We start from the raw sequence: 27,205 nt of genomic DNA on the forward strand, positions 1-27,205 counted from the left end.
CCAAAAGAAAAAATAAATTTACATGGATTTAACCAGTAAATGCAATTAAATTCAGTTAATATGATTACTTCCACAAATATAATAATTCCTCCCTCATATTAATTACATTACCTTGGGAAGTGCTCTGGGGACAGAGACAGTTATACAGAAAACTAGCTATATGTTGCTCTGTGTCTGCAGATGAGATTGCAGCCTTAAACTCCTAGTAGTAATTGCTTGGGCATATATAATGCCAATGCTATTGGAAAAAAAGAAAATGATTTGGTCTAGAAATATCAAAGAACTGTCCCCATTATGCTGGATGGAGAAGAGAAAGAAAAGATTTCCAGGAGCATTTATCCCTTTCTTAAATTGAGTTACAAATAGCACCCTTGGGATTCCTTGGGAGCCTCTGACACAAATCTCATCAGTTTTATATTCATCTCAAGATAGATGCATCTGTTTTGTTTTCCACAACATTTTCATTTTCAAGTACAACTTTTCTACTTTGGTCCATAAGATGAAATCGCAGCCAACAATAATTGCTTTTGTTTGGTTTGTAAGTGCTTTTTAACTCTCTGACAAACCTTTGAAAATTCTCTTACATATCAAACCTTTATATGGAATCTACTGAACATGGGAAGCTATTTTCTTAATGGGTACATGTTTTCTTTCTCACGTGCACACTGTTCTATGCATTTTTCCCAGTGTTTGTAGCATTGTTTAGGTTGGGAGCAGTGGTGGGTTCCTCCCAGTTCGACCCGGTTCTCCCGAGCTGGTAGCGGTGATGATATGATGTCACCGAACCGGTTCTGCCAAATAAAATGGGTAGACCAGTGCCTGCAAAAAATAAATGGGTAGACCAGTGCCTGCAAAAAATAAATAGGTAGATCAATATAGCTCTGCAAGCAGTTAAAAGCCTGGTAGACCAGTACCTCTGCTAAATCCTAAAGAATTGTCACATGACCATCAAGCCATGCCCACAAAATAAGCCACGCCCACAGAACCGGTAGTAAAAAATTTTAGAACCCACCTCTGGTTGGGAGGTTCATTTGGTTGTAATTGTAAAGAATAATAAAGTTACAATTCATCTATTACTAAGAATTACTTTGCATTTTTTAAAAAAAAACAGATTAAATTATTTTTCTCCTACATTTCACTGTAATTTACAGGATAGAAATGAAATATTTATTAGCTGGGATCATTTTTGTACCCCACTTTTTTATCAGATTTCAGAATTTAGCATAAAACAAAGTCAAAAACAAGAAAACACCAGATATTATTTTAAAACCGCCAAGCCTTGCACAATCAAAGCTCTGTTTGCATACAGGTATTTGGGGAAGACATCCATTAAATGAAGAGGCTTCCACTGCAAATTAAGAAAATCCATGAAATAGATGTCTAAGTGCATTTTAAAACATGCATGCTATTTGTTACTTAACTGATGGAAAATTTAGTATTTTTTTTTTTTAAGAAAGGCATTCCATTATGGCTTTGAGGATGAAAAATAGTCTGCTGAAAAACATTTCTATCTTGTGGTTAATACTGTAATTCATCCCTTTCATTCAATTCTTATTTTCTTTATATCAATCATTTTCAAACTTTCTGGTGCTCAGGATCATTTGAAGGATCTCAAAAATATTAATGCCACCCATTCATAAAATGACAGCAAGTTCAAGTGAGCACAGAACAATTACAGCTGAAATATCGTTAGCATCATCTTTTTCTCAGTGAGAAAAATGCTTAACCTTTTTGTCATACAAAAAAACCCTTTGTATTCCCTTGTTATTCTACTGCACTTTCTGTTTTCTTCCTACAAGCCTTTTCTCAAAATCCAAAAGAGTGATGAGGTTTTGGAAGACACCTAAAACTATGAGAGAAGTCCACCAGTCCTTTAGAGTTAGTTTAAGTTATATTTTCCTATTTTTTAAAAAAAGAAAAGTATCTGCTGTAAAAAAAAAAAAAAACAGGGTAACAATAATAGGGAAACTATGTTTGCAAATTATTTCCTTTGAGTGCTATTTAGTCTTCTTAAAATGATTCATTATGCATTCCTGCTTACAAGTGCAGAAGGATAATCCCTAGGAAATTCCTGATTCTAATGAAGGGAAACAGTTTTGCATTTCTGAATATGATACAGCAGCACTCTCTAATTTATTTTTTGCAATACAGTACTTCTGAAATGGAAACAGATAATAATGCCACATTTAACGATTTTTGCAGTGTTGGAGAAGTTGCCACAGGGCCATTGACAGAATAATTGACATAGGTTTGAAAGCTCTGACCTCAAAAATTTTGATGGGCAACTAAATCCACATTTTTATTAAAGTAAACAAAGTATGGTGATATTCACATGATTGGTTTGGAAATGTCTTCAAGTGTCCCTGGTAAGTATTTACACTGATGTGCCATAAGTAGACAACTGCTGAAAAGCAGGACAGCCTAATGGCTAGCTATCTTCTTTTTTCTAAATTAAAAAAAGAGTTAAATACAGTGTTAATGAACTATTCCTTATTCAATCAACTTAATCTAAAATAACTCCAGGCTGTTTGGAGTTAAATTTCTCATTCTAATGCTGTTGTGTCAGTGGATGGATTTAACCAGCAAATTCCCTCCTTAGTCTACTTAGTCTAGTAGACTAGACTAAGAGGTGGGTTTCAGCAGGTTCTGACCAATTCTGGAGAACCGGTAGTGGAAATTTTGAGTAGTTCGGAGAACTGGTAAATACCACCTCTGACTGGCCCCGTCCCATCTCTTCTCTGCCTCCCAAGTCCCAGCTGATCGGGAGGAAATGGGGATTTTGCAGTAACCTTCCCCTGGAGTGGGGAGGGAATGGAGATTTTACAGTATCCTTCCCCTGCCACACCCACCAAGCCACACTCACCAAGCCATGCCACGCCCACAAAGCCACGCCCACAGAACCGGTAGTAAAAAAATTTGAATCCCACCACTGACTTAAACGTGTTGTGCACACACTACTTATGTGTTAGAACCTGAAATATTTATTTCAGGAACCCAAAATGAGGTCTCTAATGGATTTTGCTAGGAGATATTCTGGGCTAATGCTAAAGATATGGTCTTATATGGATGGCACTCTGCTTAAGCCTACTTCAGTTTTAAGATGTTGCTTGCCTTACAATGCTATTTGCCTAGAACAGGGGTGTCAGACTCATGGTATCACATTGTCATGTGACATATCGTGACTTTTTTCCTCTTTGCTAAAACGGGTGGGCGTGGCCAACATGTGACGCATCTGGCCCACTGGCCATTGGTTTGTCACCCTTGGCCTAGAGTATGCATTCATTGGCCTTCTTCATTACAGACCAAAGCTCTCAGACCGCTCACATCCGGGCAAATGCAACAGACAGATTAGAAACCGTCACTGAAGCCAGACCTAAAAGTAAGTGAAGACAGATTTACATATCAATACATCTTTTTTTATTAAAAAAAAAAAACCCTGCAATATCATTTATACTAATTTTCATCTATTTAGTGGTTATCCTGATTTTTACAACCCAGTCTTACAGCATTAAATCCAACATGTATAACATTTCTGGCTGCAGAAAGATTGCCGTGGAGATGTCTTTTCTTTATAAGAAATCATCCCTGTTCCAGAAATTTAAAAAAAGTATGGAAAAAAAAATCACAAAACAAATGCACCCTAGGAAGATGATTTAACAGCTTTTCTATTCATTTCAATTACAATAGTTATTGCCTTGTTATAATTACAAAGAAAGCTCCATAACCTCATAAGCGCTGATATAATGCCACTCTCCTTCCCGTTACTGGGAGGAACACCTTGATGGGACAGTTTATACATAAATAATCCACAAAATGTTACAGACATTTTGAGACAATAAGCAAAATCCAAAGTTTAACATGTATGTTTATTTACAAGCACATCCATCTATTTTTACAAATTATTTTTTAAAACAAAAAAAAAAAAAAAATTGTAAAATTAGAGTAGCAGCTAAGCAGGAAATATGAGGGTGATATTACAGGCATGCTAATTGGTCCTTGGTTCAACTAATCTAAGCTGGAGCTTTTCCAAAGAAAAAGAAAAAAAAATGTCCCGATATTTTCAGCAATATTATTTATATTGCTGTAACTCATCTCATCACCGCACATGGGGACTGCAGCCAAGAAATTAAAAGTTGCTTGCTCCTGGGGAGAAAAGCTATGGCAAATTTAGACAGCATACTAAAAAGCAGAGACATCTCCCTGCCAACAAAAGTGTGTATAGTCAAGGCTATGATTTTCCCAGTTGCAATGTATGGTTGTGAAAGTTGAACCATAAGGAAGGCTGAGCGTCAAAGAATTGAGGCCTTTGAACTATGGTGCTGGAGAAAATTCCTGTGAGTCCCTTGGACTGCAAGGCAATCAAACCAATCAGTCCTAGAGGATCAACCCTGACTGCTCTTTAGAAGGCCAGATCCTGAAGATGAAACTGAAATACTTTGGCCACTTAATGAGAAGGAAAGACTCACTGGAGAAGAACACTGGGAAAGATTGAGGGCAAAAGAAGAAGGTGGCGACAGAGAATGAGGTGGATGGATGGAGTCACCCAAGCAGTAGGCGTGAGCTTACATGGACTCCAAAGGATGGTAGAGGACAGGAAGGCCTGGAGGAAAGTTGTCCATGGGGTGGCAATGGGTTGGACATGACTTTGCAACTAACAACAACAACAACAACTCATCTCAAGACAGAAACATTGATTATGGAGTTGCATAATGCTTTTAGATGGTTTTAATTTATCTTAAAATATTGTAACAGTCATCATTCATGAAGAAATTCTGAAAAGACATCACTGCATTATCTGTTTCAGTAAAAATGTCAAAAGGTCCTTTTTTCTTAAAATAGTGGATGTCATTGTGATACCTATTAAAACAGTCTTCTTTAAACTTTTGAACTTCATTTCCCGTAGTTCTTAGCCAACATGACAGTCAATGTTCAACATTCTGAAGAGCATCAACTCAAAGAAAGCAGCTTCAAATATTTCAAAGGCACTTGGCCCTTTTGAGAGTATAGCAACTAATATTCAGATTCTGGTCAAAGTGATTGAATTTTATAATGATTCAAGGGAGTAAGTCAATTTAAAAGGCTGGGACCATACCTGCCTATCCATCCTGTTATTTCCATTCTCAGTGGGCAAATGTTATTTGAAGCACAGAAAGGGATAAGACCAGAACAAACCAGAACAATTAAACGTGTGAGATAAGAAAAGTCAGTATACCTAAGCTTAATTTTATCGTTTTTATCCTGCAAAGCATCTTTGCTATCACGAAGTCCATATTTATTTTATTCATTTTTATTTATTATATTTACAGGCTGAGTCACCAATAAGGCAACTCTTCATACTGCTTCGGACGCTGCCATTATCATTATTTCTCAATTGTTTTGTTTCATTTTAGGATCTCATTAACTCAGCCCAATCATAGCTTTCTGTTTTCTCCTCCCTGTCAATCTCTTTATTCTTCCTTTCTTTATTTGTTTTGCTGGGACCTGAGGATGTTGTGAAAAGAGCTTTGATTTCCATACTTGTATACTGATTATTCCTTTGACAAATATGTTTTGAGAACAGCAGATAACACACTGTCATTTATCTTATCAAAGTAACAGCAGGCACAACCGAATCATCAACAAAGATTCCTGTGACTTCAGCATCCAGCTTGGGTCCAGCAATTTTAGGTGAGGCTCTCCCCACCCCCATTCCCTAATCTCAATCACATCTCAAAAACAGATCTATTAAACAATTATATGACTACCGCATTTGCCTCTTCCGTATTACCTTATTATTGTTTCAACTCCTTTCAATTGACTTGAGCACAGGTATTCTCATGGTTTTTTTTTTATTGTTGCTGATCAAAAGGGAAACCAGGATGGCTGTGGGAATTCTTCACAGAAAAATCATATTATTGTTATTGCGCTCTGCCTCCTGAAGGAGCTGAAAATGGAGCACAGAAAAAGAACAACATGTAGGGAAAGCTAACAGAAGGCTTTGTTATAGCAGCAATACTTGTGGGAAATAATGGGAGCGGTGGTCAAATATATCTGAAAGTACCAGGCTGGGGAAAACTTTATTAAAGTGGGTATCAATATTTTTCAGAGAATAGTTGCCATCACTCGGTTATGGGGTGGCCTGGCTGCCCCCACTCCTTTTTATTTTAAAAGTAAAGGTCATCTTTCAGTAAGGCAAGTCCTAGAAGTTTTAGAGAAGTTCTCTTGAGGGATCGGCTCCATCCTCTCAGTACTTGGCTCTTAATTCAAGAATGGGCAACCTTGCTTCTACTGAGAGCCCTTTGAAATCACAGGTTGATGGGGCAGACCTAAAAGGGGGGATCAGCTACCCATTCTTTTTACTATTTTCTAACTTAAAGATAGTATATATCTTTTTTTTCCACTCTCTTTTTCTCTTTCTCTTGGTTTATCCCTCCCGTATAAAAAGATTTGGGGTGAACAGATTGCTTTTGACAGAGCTCTAAACTGATTGATTGATTGTGAAAGGTGTTTGAAAATAGATGGTTCTACTGGTTGCGTTAATACAGATTGGAGAGCAACATTGCTGATTTGAATGTTCTCCATAAGAAAACTAGTAACTGCTGAAGGGCTAGCATTTTTGAAAGAAAGGTTATGCTCAGGGGCGAAATCCAGAAGGTTCTGACAGGTTCTGGAGAATCGGTAGCGGAAATTTTGAGCAGTTCGGAGAACCGGTAGTGGAAATTTTGAGTAGTTCGGAGAACCGGCAAATACCACCTCTGACTGGCCCCAGAGTGGGGTGGGAATGGAGATTTTTGCAATATCCTTCCCCCAGGAGTGGGAAGGGAATGGGGATTTTGCAGTATCCTTCCCCTGGAGTGGGGTGGGAATGGAGATTTTGCAGTATCTTTCCCTTGCCATGCCTACCAAGCCACGCCCACCAAGCCACGCTCACAGAACCAGTAGTAAAAAAAATTGGATTTCACCACTGGTTATGCTGAAGGCATTGTTAGCCATCTACACCCTAAGCCTCTGGACCAGGGGTGTCAAACTCAAGGCCAACCCATGCAGTGCTTAAATCTGGCCCATGAGGCCGGCCTGGAAATAGCAAAGGACCATACAGGCAACCGAAACAGGGTGTGAGGGGCTGCCTGTCCCCTCCCTGGCGCCCCATTTTGGCTGGCAAAGTGCTGCAGGAGGCTGTCCAGGCTGAAAACGGGGCACGGAGGGGCCTCACAAGCCCTCCCATGCCCCATTTTGGCCGGCAGGTTGCTGCAGGAGGCATCCATCCCATCTCCCCACCCCCCATCAGCCCACAGAGGAGAACTACAATGCTGATTTGACCCTCGAAGGAAATCCAGTTTGATATCCCTGCAATGGACTATATATAATTTATTTTATCTAACAGTTCCAAGGCTTTTTGTAATCACTCACTTCAGCCTACTGAACATCTAAAGTAATTGCCATGAGATGGGTCTAAACTGCTGAGTTTTATGGTAGTGACAGCATCTATTAATGTCATGGAGTGTGTACCTGGAAATTGTAAAATATACACTTAAGAATGTGAGAACATGGATGCAGTGAAGATAGCGATAATCAATCATGAAGTTAATCGATTAATGCAGTAATTAATCAAGCCTTAATTGTTTCATAGAACCTTCCCACTTTCTGCTTTTTGCAAGTGCAATAAAAATTTGTTATGTTGGTTAGTTTTAAAATACTGTAGGATTATCCTGCCATTCTGCATTGACTTCATGTAAGGGACATGATAATGTATGGATGGAGACTCGGCTGAATTCTTCCATTCAAAAGAAACACAAAGTTAGATTTGGTTTTGCTTGTGATTAACACACATTCGTTGGCCTTCTTCATTACAGACCAGCGTTCTCAGAGCCCTAATAACCAGACAAATACAACAGTCAGGCTAGAAAAAGGATCTGAAGCTGGACCTAAAAGTAAGTGAAGAAAAATTGATATATCAATATGCCCAATTTTGTGTAAACCTGTAACTACCTCTGCTGTGTTTTCTAACAGGCATTCATCAAGGCCATTATAAGATTACCAAATCTGGGTTTCAAAAGTATGAATGACCACTAGATATACAAAAAAATTTAAGTATGATTTTTTTTTTCTGCAGCCCAGGTATGGTAACCATAGCATTCCAGACTCAGGGTCTGCACATGTCCATAGTACTTTCTTTTAAAAAATAAAAATAAATGATCTATTAAAAATAAAGTTGTTTGATGTATGTTTACAGACACACTGATGTTCATGTGCTTCATTAGACATACAAGTAAAATAGTTTTTTGTGAATAGGTTGCTGATAAAATTGCTTTCCTTTCCTTTAGAGCAGGGGTCTTCAACTTGGGCAACTTGTAGACTTGTAGACTTCAACTCCCAGAATTCCTCAGCCAGCTTTCAGGTGCCGTGGATGGACATGCACATTCCATAATGCATGCCCACCCACGGCACCTGCCTGCAGTCTCCCCTGTCTGCCCCAAGGCCTTCAATGACCCACACACAATCTCTGCTAATTTACCAGTCTCCATAGCACCTGCCCATCATACCCCCACCTCCTACCTCCTTGCCTGGAACTCCTGCCTCATCCCACTTACTGACTCACATGGTCCTGAGGTTACAAGGGCAAGCCTGACTGTCAGGATTGCTGTTGCTAAGCAATGCACTGGTATAAACTGATAAATCTATGTTCCTCAGTCCATACCTGTGCGTTTGATTTTTGTTATCTAAAGGAAGAGGAATTTGCATTTGTTTCTGCTTTATCTCAAGATGATAGCTGTATTCCAGTATTTGAGGAGCTGCCACAAAGTAGAGGGAGGTCAAGGCAAGACAAGAAACAATGGATGGAAACTAATCAAAGAGAAAAGCAACCTGGAATTAAGGAGAAACTTCCTAATAGAACAATTAACCAGTGTGGAACAGCTTGCCTTCAGAAGTTTTAAGGGCTTCATTATTGGGGGTTTTTAAGAAAAGACTGGACTTACCTATCTGAAATTATATAGGTTCTCCTGCTTGAAGAGGGGGTTACATTAGAAGACCTCCGAGGTTCCTTCCAGTTCTATTCCGATTGATTGATCATTCTGCAATTTTCACATTACTATAGATCTATGGCTGAAACATTAAGGCTTACATGGCAAACTCATTTTATCTTCTGCTATTAAATTTTGCACACAGACCCTAGCAAAAGGGAGAGATGCAAAATTATTTCCATATGGTTCAGAAATGGAACATGAAGTGTACAGTAAAGAAACATTAAGAAAGCCAAGAAAAGTACAATTAATTCAGCTGCTAGTTGATCACTAAAAGCAAAAAACAAAAAAAAAAAAACCTACAGGGAACAATAAACGTGACAATTTCTTTTCTCATAGACAATTCAGGAATAACTAATCAGGAAAAGCAAGATGATGCTTCTTACATTGGTAAGTAAATATGGTCCATGGTCTCTTCTCTCAAGTTTTCACAAACAATTCTTTTTTTACAAAAATTATGGCTTGAAATGAAATTGTTCCATTTGCTGGACTGCAGACCTTGCAGCAAATATGTACCTGCCCACTTCCTTGCTAGATACTTGTGAGTGTCTTTAGACTCTCCAAAAGAGAAATAGAATGCAATTAGCATAAAATTAACAATGTTCACCTCTGAGCTTTTGCCTTTAGAATACTTTCAGATAAAGGAAAAGTTGGATCATCCCAATCTTTGAAGAGAGCAAGCATTAGAATAAGTTTGCCCAAGAGCTATAAAATTATCATTCAGGGTAAAGCATCTGCTTGAGATTTTATTTAAAAGGTATGTGATGCAATGTGATTAATAATAAACACAACTCCTTAATAAGATATATCTGGGGGGGGGATTATCTATAAAAGAAAATAGACAGCTATGTAGTCGTGTTTGATACTCACTTCAGTATCTTCATCAAGATATTGCAATGCACTTTGGGGAGGAAATCCCCTGAGCTTAATGAGGGGGTAGTTCAGGGGTGGTTCCACTTACCTTTACTACCGGTTCGAGCGGGATTGCGCGTGCACGCTTGCTTTGCTTGCGCTCTCACGCACTCTTCTCCACGTGCGCAGAAGCTTCTGCGCATGCGCAGATCACCAATGATGAGCCTCCCGCCAGTTTTACTACCGGTTCTATAGAACCAGACAGAACCAGGAGCAACTACCACCACTGGGGTAGTTGGTACCTTCCAACAACTCTCAGCCTAACTAGCTTTCTTTGATTGATGAAGCTGCTTGGATGAGCAGCAAAACGTCTCAAACTAACAAGGAAAATGAATCCAGTTGCCATGACGCAACCTTCAGACAACCTTACCTGGATGACTGAGAATTTTCATCTTCATACTTCAGTAGCATCAGACCCTCATTAAAACATCTACTCAGTTAGCCCATCTGGTCCAGCAATTTGTTCCCACAGTGGCCAACTAACTGCCCAGAGAAGCCTGTACTTTCCCAGTAGATGGCCTTTGAGATATTCACACTGCCATCAAGGCTAATCGCCATTGATCCCCCATGACTTCCATGAACTGGTCCAGCCTTTGGTGACTCTGCTTCCAGTATTGTGGGAAGATTGAAATAGCTTCCTGAGTGGTCCCTTTTATCCCAACTACAAATATCACAATTTTTATCCGAAGGAAGCTGCTCGAAACCTTTCATCATTGTAGTTGCTCTCTATGAACCTTCTCTAGCTCTGCAATGTCCTTTTTGAAGAGCAGCAACCAGAATGAAGAAAACTGACTCAGAAAGCGTGAATTACTATAATTCTCTTCTTTAAAAGGAAGACATAGGGAAACAACCCCCCCCCAAAAAATTCAAGACCTTCCATAACAATTAAACCACTCGAATAGGAATTATAGATTTGCACTTTGCAGCAATTTTTCTTAAGCTGAAAGGTATCACCCGAAAAATAGGTTTTGCAAGACTAAAATAGCATACGAAAAGGAGATCTTACTTGATATAAAATGTACATATGCTGAATCACATGGGTAAACATATATAAAATATCTTATAATTTATAAACAGGTAGTATATAACTCAGCATAATGAAGGGATAGATGAACATCTTGAATAAACAAATTCTTTGCAAAAGAGGATGTAAAGAGTTGCCCCCAAACTTTGCCAGTAAAGAGCAAAGTCAGAGAGATGGGTAGAGTTTCAAGGAAAACAAGGTAGTATAGGTCTCCTGCGTGAACAGGGGGTTGGACTAGATAACCTCCAAGATCCCTTCCAACTCTGTTACTGTCTAAGATCTAGTGTTCTCATCAATAACTCTATCCTAGTATATATTGGTAGTAAAAACATCAGCTGCTAGAAAGTAATGGGGCACTTAAAATCCATACAGGTAGTCCTCCACTTACAACAGTTCATTTAGTGACCATTCAAAGTCAGCACTGTGACTTGCGACCATTTTTCACAGTTATGACCTTTTGCGCCTTCCCCATGATCATGGGGATCAGAATTCAGAGGCTTGGCAACTGGTTCATATTTATTTATGATCATTGCTGTGTCCCAAAGTCATCTTCTCACAAGCAAAGTTAATGGGAAGGCCATATTCACTTAACAACCGGGTTATGAACTTATCAACTGCAGGGGTTCACTTAACAACGGTGGCAAGAAAGGTCGTAAAATGGGGCAAAACTCACTGAACAAATTTCTCACTTAACAACAGAAATGTTGGGCTTAATTGTGGTCATAAGTCTAGGGAGAGAGAGAGAGAGAGGGAGGGAACCTTAAACCTATTTGCAGAAACTAGAATTATGCTGAGGAAGAGATATACATTCCCATTTGTAATTTATTCTTCTGATTAATGGGGGACGGACACCATCTTGAGCTTAAATTCTGGAAGTCAAGATACTGCTATTTACTGCAGAGACTTTTGAGCAGGACAAGAAAACAGATTTCCCACCCCCCTCCCTTTCATTAAAGCTCTTTGCCTGCCACCTAGTGGTTATGCTGAAATATAGAAAGGAAAGCATAACAAATTGATTTTTAAGGATGCCTTCAAGTCAGTGCTGGATATTCTCTCCAGTTTCCTTAGCAAGATTTCAGAAGTAACAGTAACAGAGTTAGAAGGGAACTTGGAGGTCATCTAGTCCAGCCCCCTGCTCACGCAGGAGACCTGTACTAGGGATTCGAACCGCGGAACTGCCGACCTTTCTGATTGACAAGTTCAGGTTTGCATTGCTTCCTTCCTAAGGCTGAGAGACAATGACTAACTCAAGGTCATCCATCTGGCTTTGGGCTTATGGTAGTACTAGAACTACCATAAGCCCATAAACTACCATACCGTAGTAGTATCTAGTAGTATATAGTACTACCATAATTACTAGGCTTATGGTAGTACTAGAACTAAGTTTTTCAAGAATTCTCAAAGAAAAGGTATCAAGGGTGCTTGGGAAAGATGGTCATATTTTTATACCTACTGTTAAGATGTGCAGGTGTCGTAAAGCGTATGAAATAAAATAAATACTTTCATTACATACAGGTATAATTTTGCCAGTTGTCATTGCCCTAATAGTAATAAGTGTCATCGTATTCCTTTTAATGGCTTTGTACCGAATGTGCTTGAAGACAACGCCAGGTGTGTATGTATTCTGTAAAAAAATTAAAATGTATATGACATAATGAAATACGCAGACATAGGATGAGGGTATCTGGCTTTGCATTACAGTGTTTGAGAAAGTATTTTAGATGTCAACTGAACATGAGTCCACAATCTTTGGTGGCTGCTTTAAAAAAATAGTTTCCATATTTTGTGTGAAATATAATTCTTTCTACTTGGTTCTACTTTGGTGGGGTCCCATCACAAGTATGACAGGCAGTTCTGCATGTACTGCTTTTAAGATACAATTCATTCATGGAACAGGTTCAGACAGAGATGGTAAGAAGAATGATCAAGGAAACATAAGCTTAAAGCTATAGGTGCTAACAATATTTAGCCATGAGAAAGAAGATCAATGGACTACATTATAGCACTCTTTAAATATCTGGGAGATTATAATATGGAAGATAAAAACTGTTCTTAATTGTTGCAGAATATAAGACATAGGACAATGTGTTTATGACATATTAAATAACAATCTATTGGGGAACCTTTACTCTGAACTCTTACATAGAGGAGGAAGTTGGATTCAATGAGGTGAAAAGCCCTTTCACGTCTAGTAGTCTCAGCTTTTATTTGCTAGAAATCTAACCTGATCTCTCTCTTAAAGTGCTTCTGAGATTAGGTGAAAGAAGATCTAGAACCCTAAAGCTAAAGTTCATGAGCCTTGATGATGCAGTGGTTAGAGTGCAGTACTGCAGGCTACTTCTGCTGCCTGCAATTTGGCAGTTCAAATCTCACTAGGCTCAAGGTTGACTCAGCCTTCCATCCTTCCGAGGTGGGTAAAATGAGGAGCCAGATTGTTGGGGGCAATATGCACTGTAAAGCGGTCTATAAGTCTAAGTACTATTACTATTGCTAGCCTACAAACTCTTAAGGGGACAGCCTCATTGCCCATCCAACCTACTCTTAAGAAATCTACTAGAAAAACTTTCTTATAAAGATATAGAAATTGAACCATAGCATCTGTTACTAAAGACTGCTATGTGTCTTGCGTGTTTCACAGATTAGATTTCGGTTGCTGATACCATTTACAAGAACAACTGTTAAAAAAATTAACATAGGATGAGGGCATCTGGTTTTGCATTACAGAATTAAACAATTCTGTATCAATTGGAATCAGTTCTAAATCTTCTTGGAATAAATTATAATTAGATTCAAATTGCTTCAGAATAGTCATCTATAAAACCTTTGAAAATTATTACTGTTTTTAGATCACACTCAATTTTTGTATTTCAAGAGTCTCTATATAATAAGAAGGGCAAAACTCCTGATACATAAAAAAAAAAGATCTCTGCCATATCATGTTGAACTAGAAATGTAGAAAGATGACGTGACTTATCATGGTGGACTAGAAAGATAATGTGAATTTAAATTCCTTCCAGAGAGGCAAGAGAATGGAACTGAACAGTAAGTTTTTTCCCTTTTCTTCAATCCATTTTGCTCATTTATGTTAAAACACGTTAAACATGTTAGGTTACAGTTTCTTTAACAACCCAGTTTTGAAAAGAGTTGTGTTCACCTGACCTTCTAGCCTTCGACGTTTATCTTTCAACAGTCAAGTCCCATTTCTTCCAGATGAATGTAATTTTGAGAATGAAAAGGTAGAGTGTGGGAATTAAGGTTACATAACTTGCATGCAGATACTCTGTGGAGTTTCAAGTCAGCTACAATCTCTCTCATGTGTACTTTGATTCTTTGATTCTCAGTGTGTGACCAAGCTGCACTCATAGTCATTATTCTACTTGGTGCAATCCTTAAAAACTTTTTTAAAACTACCACCACCACCACCACACACACACACACACACATCTCAGAAAATGTAACTTGGTGAAATTTCATCCAAATGTTTTATTCTGTGTGTGTATATAATACCTCACAGATTTGTTGTGGGGAAAATGGGAAGAGAAAGCAGTTTTGGATATGTTCACCACCTTGAGTTATTTGTAAAAATAATAAAGGTGGGATATAAATAAATAAATAAATAAGTAAACAAGTAAATAAGTAAATAAGACAACTACGATTTTCAGGATACAAAGAGCAGAGTATTACTATTATTTGCAGCTAAAGAAGTCGTCCAGATTTGCTTTGGATAGTGAGATGGGTGACACATAAATTTAATAAATAAGAAGGGACAATTTTATCGCCCCCTTTGTTGGTATTCACCCCCATCTGTGAGAAAATACTGGAGAATTTGTCTCCACACTTTGTCACTGAAAGAGTTCAGAAAAACTATCCCATTTCTCAAGCCACAGATAAATAGATTTTCAAGGAATCCCTCTCCACAACTTTAGTTATAGCAGTAAACTGCCTAAATTATATTACTGACTCAGCACTCAGCACAGGTATTATCTATAGTTACCACCATACCATTATTTGGACTCTAAAATTTCAGGATAAGAGAAGTTGAGACAATTTTTTTCATTGTCTTAAAAACAGCCTGTCACTCAGGGCATTGCTCTTTGGTAATTCACCAAAGATGTTTAGTGCTTGTAAACTTGTTTACTGACCATCTGAACTCATTTATTATACCATTTCACTCTGAACTTTAAGAACACTAGAAATCATTTCCATTTCTGTAGCAATACTTATCTTGTCCAGACTTGGGCTTATTCTTTCTTTGTTTGGATACTGATCCAAAAATTCAAATTTGCACAGACCTAAGTGTAATTGTTTTAATTTAAACTGTTGATTTACTAATCCAGGTAGTTGTTTTTGAAAGTTTCAGCAGGGTCTTTACTGTTGACCCACATACCAAACTGACATCTGTAAAAACAATTATATCATTTTTGAAATCCTCTTTGAGCTCATTCATTTACCTCTGGAAAACCTTCAAGGCAATCTTTTAAAACCGTATTCTCCAAATGAGGTAATGAATATATTTTGCTTGGCTTGGCTTTCAACTAGGTTTGGATTTCATCCCCATTCCCCAGCACTCTCCAGTTTAGAGAATATAGAGCTGCAGTTTTATGTAATATTGACAAAGAAAGTGTGCAATTGCGACCGTGTTCTGTTACTGCCATTATTTATATTTGGGGAAAGTAAGGTGCAAGTTGCTAAGGCTTTCCCAAACTCCTCAGATTGCAATCTAATGCTTTTCAAATAAATTCAGTCACATTTCTCTGAATTAAGCGATTCTTCTCAATAAATCTGTGTTGGAACAGGTCACTGTTCCTCTCCTACTTCCCATTGGGAGTAAGATGTAATTCTCTGTCTTTTTATGCTGGCCATGGAAATAGGAATTTGGTTTTTCTAAAAAAAAAAAAATATTCCTGGGATAGGAGCCAGGTTTAGGATTCTTTGCTAGGTGTTCTTTGTTTTTCCAGTCCAACGCAGAAATCCAATCAGTTGTCCACAAAGAAAAAACAAAAAACAAATTTCCTGACACATTCACTCCAGGGAGGACAAGCGAGGTGACAGAGAGAACAAGACGTAGCTATATTTTCCAGCAGGAAAAGGGAGAAATTAACTTAATACATGTTTGAATGAAAACATACCTAATTTTACTTTTTTTTAACCAATATGCAGAATCAAATTTTCTAATACAATTTCTCATTACCATGTTTCCCCGAAAATAAGACCCTGTCTTATATTTTTTTGAATCCCGAAATAAGCGCTTGGCCTTATTTTTGGGGAGGTCTTATTATTTTGGGGTGTGGAGCAAAACGGGGCTCCTCTTGCCATCTTACCTGATTTCCAGCTCTGTTTCCCTAATCCTAACTAGAGGAAATGGCGGGGACCAGCTGCATATGCATTTAAATATTTTCGGGGAGGGCTTATTTTCAGGGGGGGCTTATTTTAGCGCACACGCTCAAAAGCCTGATTGGGCTTATTATCAGGTAATGTCTTTTTTTCGGGGAAACAGGGTATTTAAAAAAATATATTGGAAAAAAGGCTCCAATCAAATGTACATATTCATGAAAACAGTGTACAGTCTGACTTGCACTGTGAAAATTATTTGTATTAAAGAAAAGTACACATGTGCATCAAAATACACAAGAATTTCCAGTGTTCAGTGAATTGGACTTGAACTGAAGCTGAGAAGGACCAAATCGATCATATCTGTGAAAATTTGAATCTGAAAGAAGCCTTGATGGAATTGCCCTTTCCAATGGTGGCTTACTTGCATTTCTTATTCTAGACAAAATGGGGCAATGGGCAATAGTGTGCAATTGCAGCCGCTCAGCGGTAGTGGCTTTGTTGTTCCTCCCGAATTGCCAAGCCATTTGCACAGCTCAGTGTCCATCTGGCTCGCTTGGATCCTTTGAATTGGCCAACTGCTGTTAGACATGATAAAGGATGCTACAGTCCTCAGCTTACTTGCCAAGTACCCAACCACAATTGGGTACTTGGGATGGGAACCTCTGCTGCTAAGTGATGCAGACATTAAGCAAGTCACACCTGATTTTGTGACCTTTATTCCGTGGTCATTAAGCAACTCATGTGAATCTGGCTTTCCCCATTGACTTAGCCTTTTGGAAGCTCCGTGGTAAGTTTGTAAATGGCAATTACGTGACGTTGCAACTGTCATGAATACATGCCAGTTGCCAAGTACACGAATCTTGATGACAGGGACACTACAACAGTCACAAGTGCAAGGACCTGTAACTTTTTCAGCACTGCTATAATTTTGAATAGTCATTAAATTGGATAGCCATAAGTTGAAAACTATCTGAATTCCATCACCAAGGTTGAAGTAAATCAGCCTTGGTAGTTCAGTCTCCTATAAAAGAATGAGAGTAAACAAAATGTGAGGATAAAATAGATTAACAGAGTTGGAAGGGACCTTGCAGGTCATCTAGTCCAACCCCCTGCCCAAGCAGGAGACCCTACATCTGCCTCTACCTAGGGTGTCAGAGAAGAAGCAGAGCCAGGCAGGAAAAGCTACATGTTAGATCCAGCCAACAGTCTATCAATTCTCCTGTCCTGTATCATCCTATATCCACTTCCATATCATGCATCCTTTGCCATCATGAGACATTTGTCAATCATACAACACCTCCCAACAGAGCCCCATCGGATAAAGAGAATGTGAAACTCATTTCTGTTAAGACAACTTCTTCAGACTCAGGTAAGTCATGCTTATTCATTACTGGTCAGGTTGAGAATTTAAGACCAAGCTTTTAAGCATTCAGCCAGAGTTTGACAGACTATTAGACCGGTATTTACAAAAAAGGCTATGCTTGCTTGAAAAAGATTGGAACCTTGTATGAGACTAGCATATGTCTGTTATTCATTAAATCAACCCAATTAGTTTTGGGCTTCTTCACAAGTGTGGAATAAAAGATGCCACTGCTTTGAGGAGCCAGATCCTTAATGTAAATGAGAAGGATCCATTGATCCGTTGAATCAAGTTCAAAAAATGCACAGCCCTAACAATCTATTAAGATAAGATCAATCTCATCAACACTGAAGAAAGCTTCTCTAAATAAAAAATGCATGGACAAAATGATACCAAAAAAAGTTGCTTTAGCTGCTTGTTCAGAATAGTTGAATAAGTATTCTGAATACTGAATACTGAACAAGCAGCCAAAGCAACTTTTTTTGGTATCATTTTGTCCATGCATTTTTTATTTAGAGAACCCTTCTTCAGTATTGTTGAGATTGACCTTTTTATTTTAACAGATTGTTAGGGCTGTGCGTTTTTTCCCCCTTTGGATATGATTATGCCTCTTATGTAAGGCCCACCCTAGAAAAAGCAAAGGACCACCCCCGTTTATAATGAGATTATAATGAGAGTGAGGGAGGATCTGAGGAAAGTCCTGCCTTAGCATTTGGTTACCACAGGTGCCCCTGACACGAATTATATTGACCTGGCCATGCCTACTCTGGCTATGCCCATCCCACCCCCACAAGGTCAAACACAACCCTGATGTGGCCCTCAATGAAATTGAGTTTGACACCCCTGTTATAAACCATTTATATCACATATTGTCATTAGAGATTTTTCACTTATAAATAAACTCTGTTTTTTTTTAAAAAAAAAAAACACCTAGATTTGATAAAACAGTTTGAAAACCACAGGTATGAAATTATCAAACTGTTTTTAGACATAATGTTTTCAAACTTGGCATAAAAGATAGATAAAATTGGCAGTTTTTTTAAAAAAGTAATAAATGGAAAAGAGAGCTTCAGGGCCTCAGAAGGCTTCTAAATTTTCCAATCTGACTATAAAGTTTTCTTCTGCTGAGCAAATGCTCAATAAACCCACTACTGAACCGTGTTGTACGCATCCTATATTTGGAATACATCTGAGCCATTGGTACTTTAGGAACATTATTTTTTTTCTCTTCTCTCTCACACTAGTTAATTTGATTCATATTTAATACACTTTTTGCAGTTGGCTTTTCAAAACTTTAATGCACTTTCAGTTCACACATTTCCATAAGCATGAAATCCACTTTGCCCTTTCTGATCTTGTGAAATATTCAGTTTTTAAAAAGCTCAAAAAGTAAAAAAAAAAATTCTCTAGTCTCCAAATCTCCCCTGAGATTTTTCTCTCATACATGTAATCACATTTACCTTTATCCAACTTTTCTGAAGGAAATGAGCCTCCCTCCTTCAGATGTCAAAACTGAGTACCCAGGGAACAGCTGTTTTATGAAACAGAAATGCAAAAAAGATGGGCAACAAAATTATAGTCTGGTGGGATTAGATGTGACATGTAACAGGAAAATAAGATTGTTTCACCACAGTTGAGGATTATTTCTGCATTGATTAAGATAGCTGCTCTTTGGTCCAAAAGAACTTGGATTTAATTGACAAAGTCATCTTCAGGATGAAGAGCAACTCTTCAGGTGTTAACTTTGGTTCCCAGAATTTTAAAAGTAGAATGACCATTATTCTGAAGTCCAAATGTTAAAATCAGGATATGGGGCAGAGGGACTTCAGTCTGGGGAGGCTACTGTATATATTAAACTATACAGTGGTTGCTTAACCACAATCTATTTTCCAGTCTATTTTCCCTTGGTTGATCTTAGAAGCCCATATTAAGAGAAAAAAGAACTGCAACCCACCTCCACATTCCCTGTTAATAATCCAGTTTATTGTGGACTGTAGATTCTGTATTCTCTAATTATGATTCAATAGATCAATGATTCTTAGTAGTTTTTTAAAGTTTTTGAAATTTTGCATAATTACCATATTTTTCTGTGTATAAGACGCACTTCCCCCCACAAAAAAAAGTGAGTGGAAATGTCTGTGCATCTTATACAGTGAATGTTGCTGAAGCCCTGTCCACCCGCCAGCCCCCATCCTTCAGCATCTGCCTCCCAGCAATTTGCCTCCTTGCAGCAAACAGCAAACAGCTTGGTCAGCTTCAGCACAGCCTGATTTAGCACGAGCAGCTGATTGGCGGTTGGAACTGCCTCCCGGAACACTGCCTATCAGCTGTTCCAGGCTGCGGGGATCACCACCACCCATCGCCACCATTGCCGCCTATCGCCGCTGCCACTTATTGCTGCCTCCACGTGCCCCATTTTCGGCCTTCGTGCATCCCATTTTCAGCCCCCACCTGGAACGGACCAAAAATGGGATGTGCAGAGGCTGAAAATGGGACGCCCAGAGGCCGAAATGGGGCACAAGGAGGTGGCGATGGGCAGTGGTGATCCCCGCAGCCTGGAACATCTGATAGGTGGCATTCCGGAAGGCTGATCAATTGCCAATCAGATGCTCATGCTAAATCAGGCTGTACTGAAGCTGACCAGGCTGTTTGCCGTTTGCTGCAAGGAGGCAAACTGCTGGGAGGCAGAGGCAGATTTTTTTTTCTTGTTTTCCTCCCCAAAAGCTAGGTGCATCTTATACTCCAAAAATACAGTATATTTTAGCATGATGTTTGTATTCTGTTTTTCATCTCCTGCATATTTTAAACCACTGCTGTTCCCCATTAATCTTTATTTTCCTTCTGGGCTAGGCATGTTCAGTTTCTTGACCCTTTCCTCCTATGACTTGCCTTTAGGCATGTCATTACCTTTGGAATCCTTCAAACCAATGTGAGTACTCCCATTGGTGATCAGACAGCAGCCTAAAGACTGCAGCACTTCCCAATGGGCTTAGAAGAGTGGTTTCAATGGGTTCCCTTAGAGTTGGGATTAAGTTGCTTCTGGGCTGGGAGTCATCAAACTGGTGGGATCTATTCCAGCCTCTTCCTGAGTAACAATGTGGAATATTTCTATATTTAAGCAAAAAAAATTAGGGTTTTTTCTTTACAATCTTAAATGAGTACCTGTCCTTATTACTCAGTTGTCTATTAATGTGCCTTGTGGCTCTGCTAGATTAATATGTAGGCCATCCTTTTAAAAAAAATAAGAATAATTTATTGAGTTCTTTTTCACCGACTGCAGTGGCCTATGGCTAAGGCAGAAAACTTCCGTGTGACTGTCTCTGGACCTTTACTGAAATTGTGCATGTTTTCATTTTTCTTAGCAGAGCAGACTTCCCAGGGAAGGAATAAAACTCGGCAACATAACGATTCCTCCTCATGCCAAGGCAACAAATGTGTATGCTCAAGATTTTATTTCTATCTGCTAAACACTGAATGAATATTTCTCCTTTTCAGCGGCAGTCAATAGCTTTTCGTTGAAAATAGGCAGATAACCTTTTCCGTAGGTAGCTTAAAGGTTTGGAGCAAATATTGTTATGCATCCCCAAAGCAAAGACAAGTGGATAAATACCTTAGAGGACTCTGCTTGCAGTTCAGAAAATCCAAAACAGAGCAGATTCTCAGTGTCAGTCATGGATAGCATCTGGGTACCCTTGGAGATGGGCTACTGTAATTATGCAAAGGTCATTTAGAAAAAGAAATATAACATGAAAATATGAGGTTCTCTGCGGGGAGGATGCAAAACAGTGAACTACAAAGAGTTTCGCATTAACTCCATAAGATTACTTGGGGAGAGGGGTCATTTCAAAAGACCTCAATAAAGAGATGAGTGGATGGATGGGAGATGATAGATAGATAGATAGATGATAGATAGATAGATAGATAGATAGATAGATAGATAGATAGATAGATAGATCTAGATAGATAGATAGATAGATAGATAGATAGATAGATAGATAGATAGATAGATAGATATAGATATAGATATAGATATAGATATAGATATAGATATAGATATAGATATAGATATAGATATAGATATAGATATAGATATAGATATGAAATGGGTGGGTGGGTGGGTGGGTGGGTGGCTGGATGGATGGGTGGATGGGTGGATGGATGGATGGGTGGGTGGGTGGGTGGGTGGATGGATGGATGGACAGATGGATAGACAGATGGACAGATGGACGGACGGATGGATAGACCGATGGATGGATAGACGGATAGGCAGACAGATTCACAGATGGATAGACAAACAGAGGGCAATAACAATTAGGAAAAAGGGATATTTCTACATCCTTCTTTTAGAAACTTCCATTTGGTTTCCTTTGGTAGATGTATGACCTCTGCAAGATTAGCCTGAGGGAATCTGTCATTTGAGAGATGTAAGGTTTCTTAAATGTTCCTTCATCCCAAATGAAACAGTATCACCTTTCCAAGCAATTAATTGTCTGCTAATTAAGATTCTGAAACAGATTTGAAATTATGGACTAATAATGCAAATTATTTTAGTTTTTGCACCCTAAAAGTCAGCCTAGTTGATATACAGTAGTAAAGCCAAAATCATCTTGTACTACAAACTACCTCAAAATTTTCCTTCGTTTCAGATGTGAAGCATTCCTGTTTCATTCTAGAAACCACCAAACAAAGTTGGATTTACTTGATGTGAATCAAGAGCATTTATGCATCACTGAAAAAACCTGTTTGTTTCATTTCTCTGTAATTTTGCCACGTTGTCATGTTGTTTTTCTATATGCCTGCTATTTATCTCTAAAAAGAATTTTGTAGTTTTTCTCTCTCTTTCTGTCTTTCAGTCCATTGCTCTACAAGAACTATTTATTGCTTTCCATGTAAGTAAGGTAGAGAAAAAAAATGCATATTGTAAAACTATATAAAAATGCACTGGACCTTTGCCAATTCTGATTCTGTAGTTTTGTACATAAAATATATATTCTGCCTGTAAATATAATTCTTTATGTGTTTTCAGTAATTACCACAATATTAAATATTATTTGTTGTGGCCATATCTGTTTACAATAAGAACAAGATACTAACTTGAGTCTTTCCTTCTGTAAATACATAGATTCCTTCACTCCCATTTCAATGCAAAGCAAAGATTCAAGTTATAGTATCCATGATGTTGAGACTCTAGAAAGAATGCAGAGAAGAGCAACAAAGATGATTAGGGGACTGGAAGCTAAAACATATAAAGAACAGTTGCTGGAACTGGGTATGACTAGTCTGATGAAAAGAAGGACTAGGGGTGACATAATAGCAGTGTTCCAATATCTCAGGGGCTGCCACAAAGAAAGGGGTCAAGCTATTCTCCAAAGCACCTGAGGGTAGGACAAGAAGCAATGGGTGGAAACTAATCAAAGAGCGAAGCAACTTAGAACTAAGGAGAAATTTCCTGACAGAACAATTAATCAGTGGAACAACTTGCCTCCAGAGGTTGTGAATGCTCCAACACTGGAAGTTTTTAACAAGAGATTGGATAACCGTTTGTCTGAAGTGAGGAAGGGTTTCCTGCCTAAGCAGGGGGTTGGACTAAAAGACCTCCAAGTTCCCTTCCAACTCTGTTATTCTATTTCAATTTCATAAGTGACTAATCTCCTTATTAAGACTAACCAAACTGGTACAAAAACGTCAACCACATTTAGGTTTTCCAAAAGTCTTTCTAAAGCAAAAAGTGACAAAAACCAAGGAATAGAGGAAGAAGCAAGACACTCGAAAGCTCAGAATTTGTCTCCATGAGGTCTGCAATTCAGATTTGGACTTAAGATTGGAGGCGTCGACAGAACCTATTTGCGAGCGGCAGGTGCAATATATTCCAAGTTTCAGCTACTATTGTAGGATATGTTTTGGTGGTTTTCTTACTTCTTGTAACATCTTACCTTGATGCAGATTTCTACAACTTCTTCTGCATCATTTGATAATATCAGAAGTATTATTACCATAATGTAGATTCCTGGTTTTTTTTCCCCCGGATAGGCCAACATGACTATGTCTTTTAAACTATTATACTGTATGTAGCTCTGCAATCTTTTTTGTGCAGTGTTGGGGAGAACATTTTTACAAGGCAAAAATCATTGCAATGCAGCCTGAACCTAGGGAAAGGAGGAGGAATGTATAGTATGTATATAATTAACACTCTTTAATAAAATACATGGGAATCTTTTGCACTGGATTTCCTCAATCTACTGGATTTCTACTTCAAATGGCAGCTCTGGGACTTTTTTTTTTTTTTACAAATTTCTAATTTTCCTAAATTCCAAACATTCAAAAAGGGGGAATAATAATTTCAGAATAACGAAATTCATGATACCACCTTCTGCTACCATGACTACATTTCATAAGCACAATGTTCAGAAAGGATCTAAAGATCATTCCCCATCAGTCTGTATCAAGCATTTTTCCCTGGAAAATTGTCTTCTCTTTTTAAGAGAAACAAATCCTGCATATGGTCAGAAGCTGTGTTTGCTGTAGCAATCTAGAAATGTAATAAACAAATGATTGTGTCAAAATTCCTTTTCTGGGTACTTTTATTTTATAATTTGGCAGGAAGAAAAAATGTGTTTTTCTGCAATATTTTATCAGAGAGTCATTTGCACTTAATTAAAACAGGGGTAAGACACAAATAAGCAAGTTGCTGAAAGCTGTGGCAGGTTTTAAATAATTGGAAGGTCATTGCATTCAATCTAGTGGTGCTAGAAATTCGATATTAAACTGCAGTTCAGTCTTTCTTTGAAACCTCTAATGAAGAATGGACACATCCTCCCTATTTCAGTTGGTATAGTTAAACAGCTTGTACTGCCAGAGAGCTTTAATATTTAGCCAAAATCCCTTTTTGTATAATTTGAACCTGTTGTATCAGGCCTCAGAATGAAGCAAAAGAAAATGTATTTCCTCAGACATCCACTTGACAGACTTTCAAATATGTTAAGATAGCTATCATATTTACTCTTAATTGCCTCTTTTCTGAGCAAACCAAAGTCAATGCCAAAGTCCTTCCATTTTTCCTCATGTTCTATAGAATTCTCACAATTTCCATCTTCCTCCTCTGGACGTCTCCCAGTTTCTGTTAATTTTTGAAATCCTGAGATCACAATCCAGTCAGAGAATCAGTGAATAAATCAAAAGGAGAGAATTCTTTCATCCTTAAACTGGATGACAATTTAAAGAGTGGGGAGGAGATTATATCATATTGTTAAAAACTGTTCCAAAAATGTAAATGAAATTGGAGTAGGAATCTGTGTACTTTTGCCAGCAAAATTTGAGTGAATGGTGTCAGTACATAAATATTGACTATAAAAACAAAATAGAATAAAACATTTACCTAAGTATTTAGAGAGCTTGAATTTCCTTGGTGCCAAATCCAGCTGTTATAGTAAAACAGGTAATCCTCAATTTATAACACACTTAAGCCCAAAATTTATGTTACTATGTAAGATCATTAAATGTTAAATGAGTTTTGCCTCAATTTTATAACCTTTCATGCCACAGTCATTAAGTGAAGCACTTCTGTTGTTAAATTAGTAACACAGTTATAAGTGAACCTGACTTCTCCATGGACTTTGCTTGTCAGAAAGCTGCAAAAGGAAATCACATGACCTTATAACACTACAATCATCATAAACACAGGCCGGTTGACAAGCGTCTGAATTTTGATCATGTGACCATGGTGATCCTGCAATGATTGTGTGTATGAACAATGGTCATAAATCACTTTTTTTCAGTTGTAAGTTTGAATGGTCACTAAACAAATGGATGTAAGTTGAGGGCCACCAGCAGGGGTGAAATCCAGCTGGTTCTGACAGGTTCTGGAGATCCGGTAGCGGAAATTTTGAGTAGTTCGGAGAACTAGCAAATACCACCTCTGGCTGACCCCAGAATGGGGTGGGAATGGAGATTTTGCAATATCCTTCCCTCAGGACTGGGGTGGGAATGGAGATTTTGCAGTATCCTTCCCCTGCCATGCCCACCAAGCCACGCCCATCAAGCCACACCACGCCCATCAAGCCATGCCCACAGAACCGGTAGTAAAAAAAATTTGGATTTCACCACTGGCTACCAGTAGACTAGACTTCATGCCTCAAATAATTTCAGAAAAATATTTTCCCTGTTCCAGCTTCTTCTGTGATTTCTGCCTTTATTACTAATCATTGCTGTAGGTGGTAAGCATAGCTTTGAAAAGCCTGCAGTCTTAAAAACATTATTTATCAGCAAAGACTGAATTGATACTGACATTCTTTGTTATCCTAACTGCTGTATTACAAGGCCAGCAATTAAACATACAGTTTCTGTATTTCTCTGGGTCTCTGTTTCATACTGTCAAGAAAAGAGGGATTTTAAAAAATACCACAGCTGTATTATCCAGCCCAGAATCCTCTGATGTTTAGATTTCTACTTAAAACCTAATCTCCAGCAAGTATACAGTGGTCATCAGAGGATTATATCAAATAAAGCCAACATATTTGGAAGACACAAAGAAAAGAAAAGTTGAACTAAGTTCATATGTAAACTTCTATATATGGAAATAAATCATGCCAATAAAATGTACATCCAAACTATGAGATAGGCCAGAAATGCAGTAAAAAGCCTCCCCCCCCCCCTCTCTCTCTCTCTCTCATATAATTTATCGTAGCTCTTTCTTTTTCTCCACTTTCCTTTTCAGACTGCATTTTGTGACTGGGAAAAATGATGACTCTTCAACTAACACCTTTGGCCATGATGCCTGTAATAATTGCAATCCAACACATCTGGATTTATTATGCTTGGAAATCCTGACTTAAATATTCATGGCTCAACCATTACGAAAGACTATTTTTTTAGAGTTTGCTATGGGTCCCTGAAAATTGAGGGAAACAATTAAAAGGAAAAAGCAAGCAATATGAATAATTTCTTATAACATCACTACTTTATAGCCTAACATCAATTATTTGTCTATTTATGTATATTTTATTTATTGATATTTATAACTGGCCCAATTTACATGTATTCTGGGCTGTACTATGTACTCATATAGCAGTTGGACATGTAATACAATAAACACTAATAAATTAAAATAATAACATCTAATTGACTTTGTTGATCACCCAAAGAAAGCTGTGGGCAAGAGGCTAATGGAAGCACTACTAGTTTAACTTGGTAGTACAGTGGTCTAAAGCACCCTGTTATTAAGAACAGCTGCCTGCAATTACTGCAGGTTCAAATCTCGCCAAGGCTCAAGGTTGACTCAGCCTTCCATCCTTTCTAAGGTAGGTAAATTGAGGACCCAGTTGTGGGGGCAATAAGCTGACTTTGTATAAATATACAAAAGAATGAAGGCTATTGCTTAGTGTGTTGTAAGCCGCCCTTAGTCTCCGGAGAAGGGCGGCATATAAATCAAATTAAAAAAAAAACTTGATTATTAAAAGCAAGGAGTGTTGGATTCCCCTGTATTTCACAAAGTAAGGTATTAAAAGGTTTAGTTAAATACGATACTTTGAATCCTGGTGTTATTAAATCGCTTTCTTGCAAAATTTTCTTTATATT

The 27,205-nt window shown here is 38.1% G+C and overlaps 1 protein-coding gene across 5 annotated transcripts in view; it reads left to right on the forward strand.

Annotated features, from left to right (window-relative positions):
- Positions 1-24,122, forward strand: part of EMCN (endomucin) — a 47,688-nt gene extending 23,566 nt beyond the window's left edge. The window contains exons 5-14 of one of the 5 annotated variants that reach the window (XM_070948354.1): positions 3,302-3,379; positions 5,593-5,667; positions 7,833-7,910; positions 9,342-9,392; positions 12,454-12,549; positions 13,956-13,980; positions 17,580-17,641; positions 20,483-20,561; positions 20,995-21,068; positions 22,279-24,122. In XM_070948354.1, the coding sequence (XP_070804455.1) occupies positions 3,302-3,379; positions 5,593-5,667; positions 7,833-7,910; positions 9,342-9,392; positions 12,454-12,549; positions 13,956-13,980; positions 17,580-17,641; positions 20,483-20,561; positions 20,995-21,022 (572 nt within the window). In that variant the 3' untranslated portion in view covers positions 21,023-21,068; positions 22,279-24,122. The remainder of the gene's footprint in view (positions 1-3,301; positions 3,380-5,592; positions 5,668-7,832; positions 7,911-9,341; positions 9,393-12,453; positions 12,550-13,955; positions 13,981-17,579; positions 17,642-20,482; positions 20,562-20,994; positions 21,069-22,278) is intronic. The other 4 variants (XM_070948355.1, XM_070948357.1, XM_070948358.1 and 1 more) reach the window with 4 other exon arrangements.
- Positions 24,123-27,205: the final 3,083 nt, after the last annotated feature.

This window comes from Pituophis catenifer, unplaced genomic scaffold, assembly GCF_029215685.1.
Source record: "Pituophis catenifer annectens isolate HBS135680 unplaced genomic scaffold, rPitCat1.0.hap2 SCAF_8, whole genome shotgun sequence".
Taxonomy (NCBI): Eukaryota; Metazoa; Chordata; class Lepidosauria; order Squamata; family Colubridae; genus Pituophis; species Pituophis catenifer.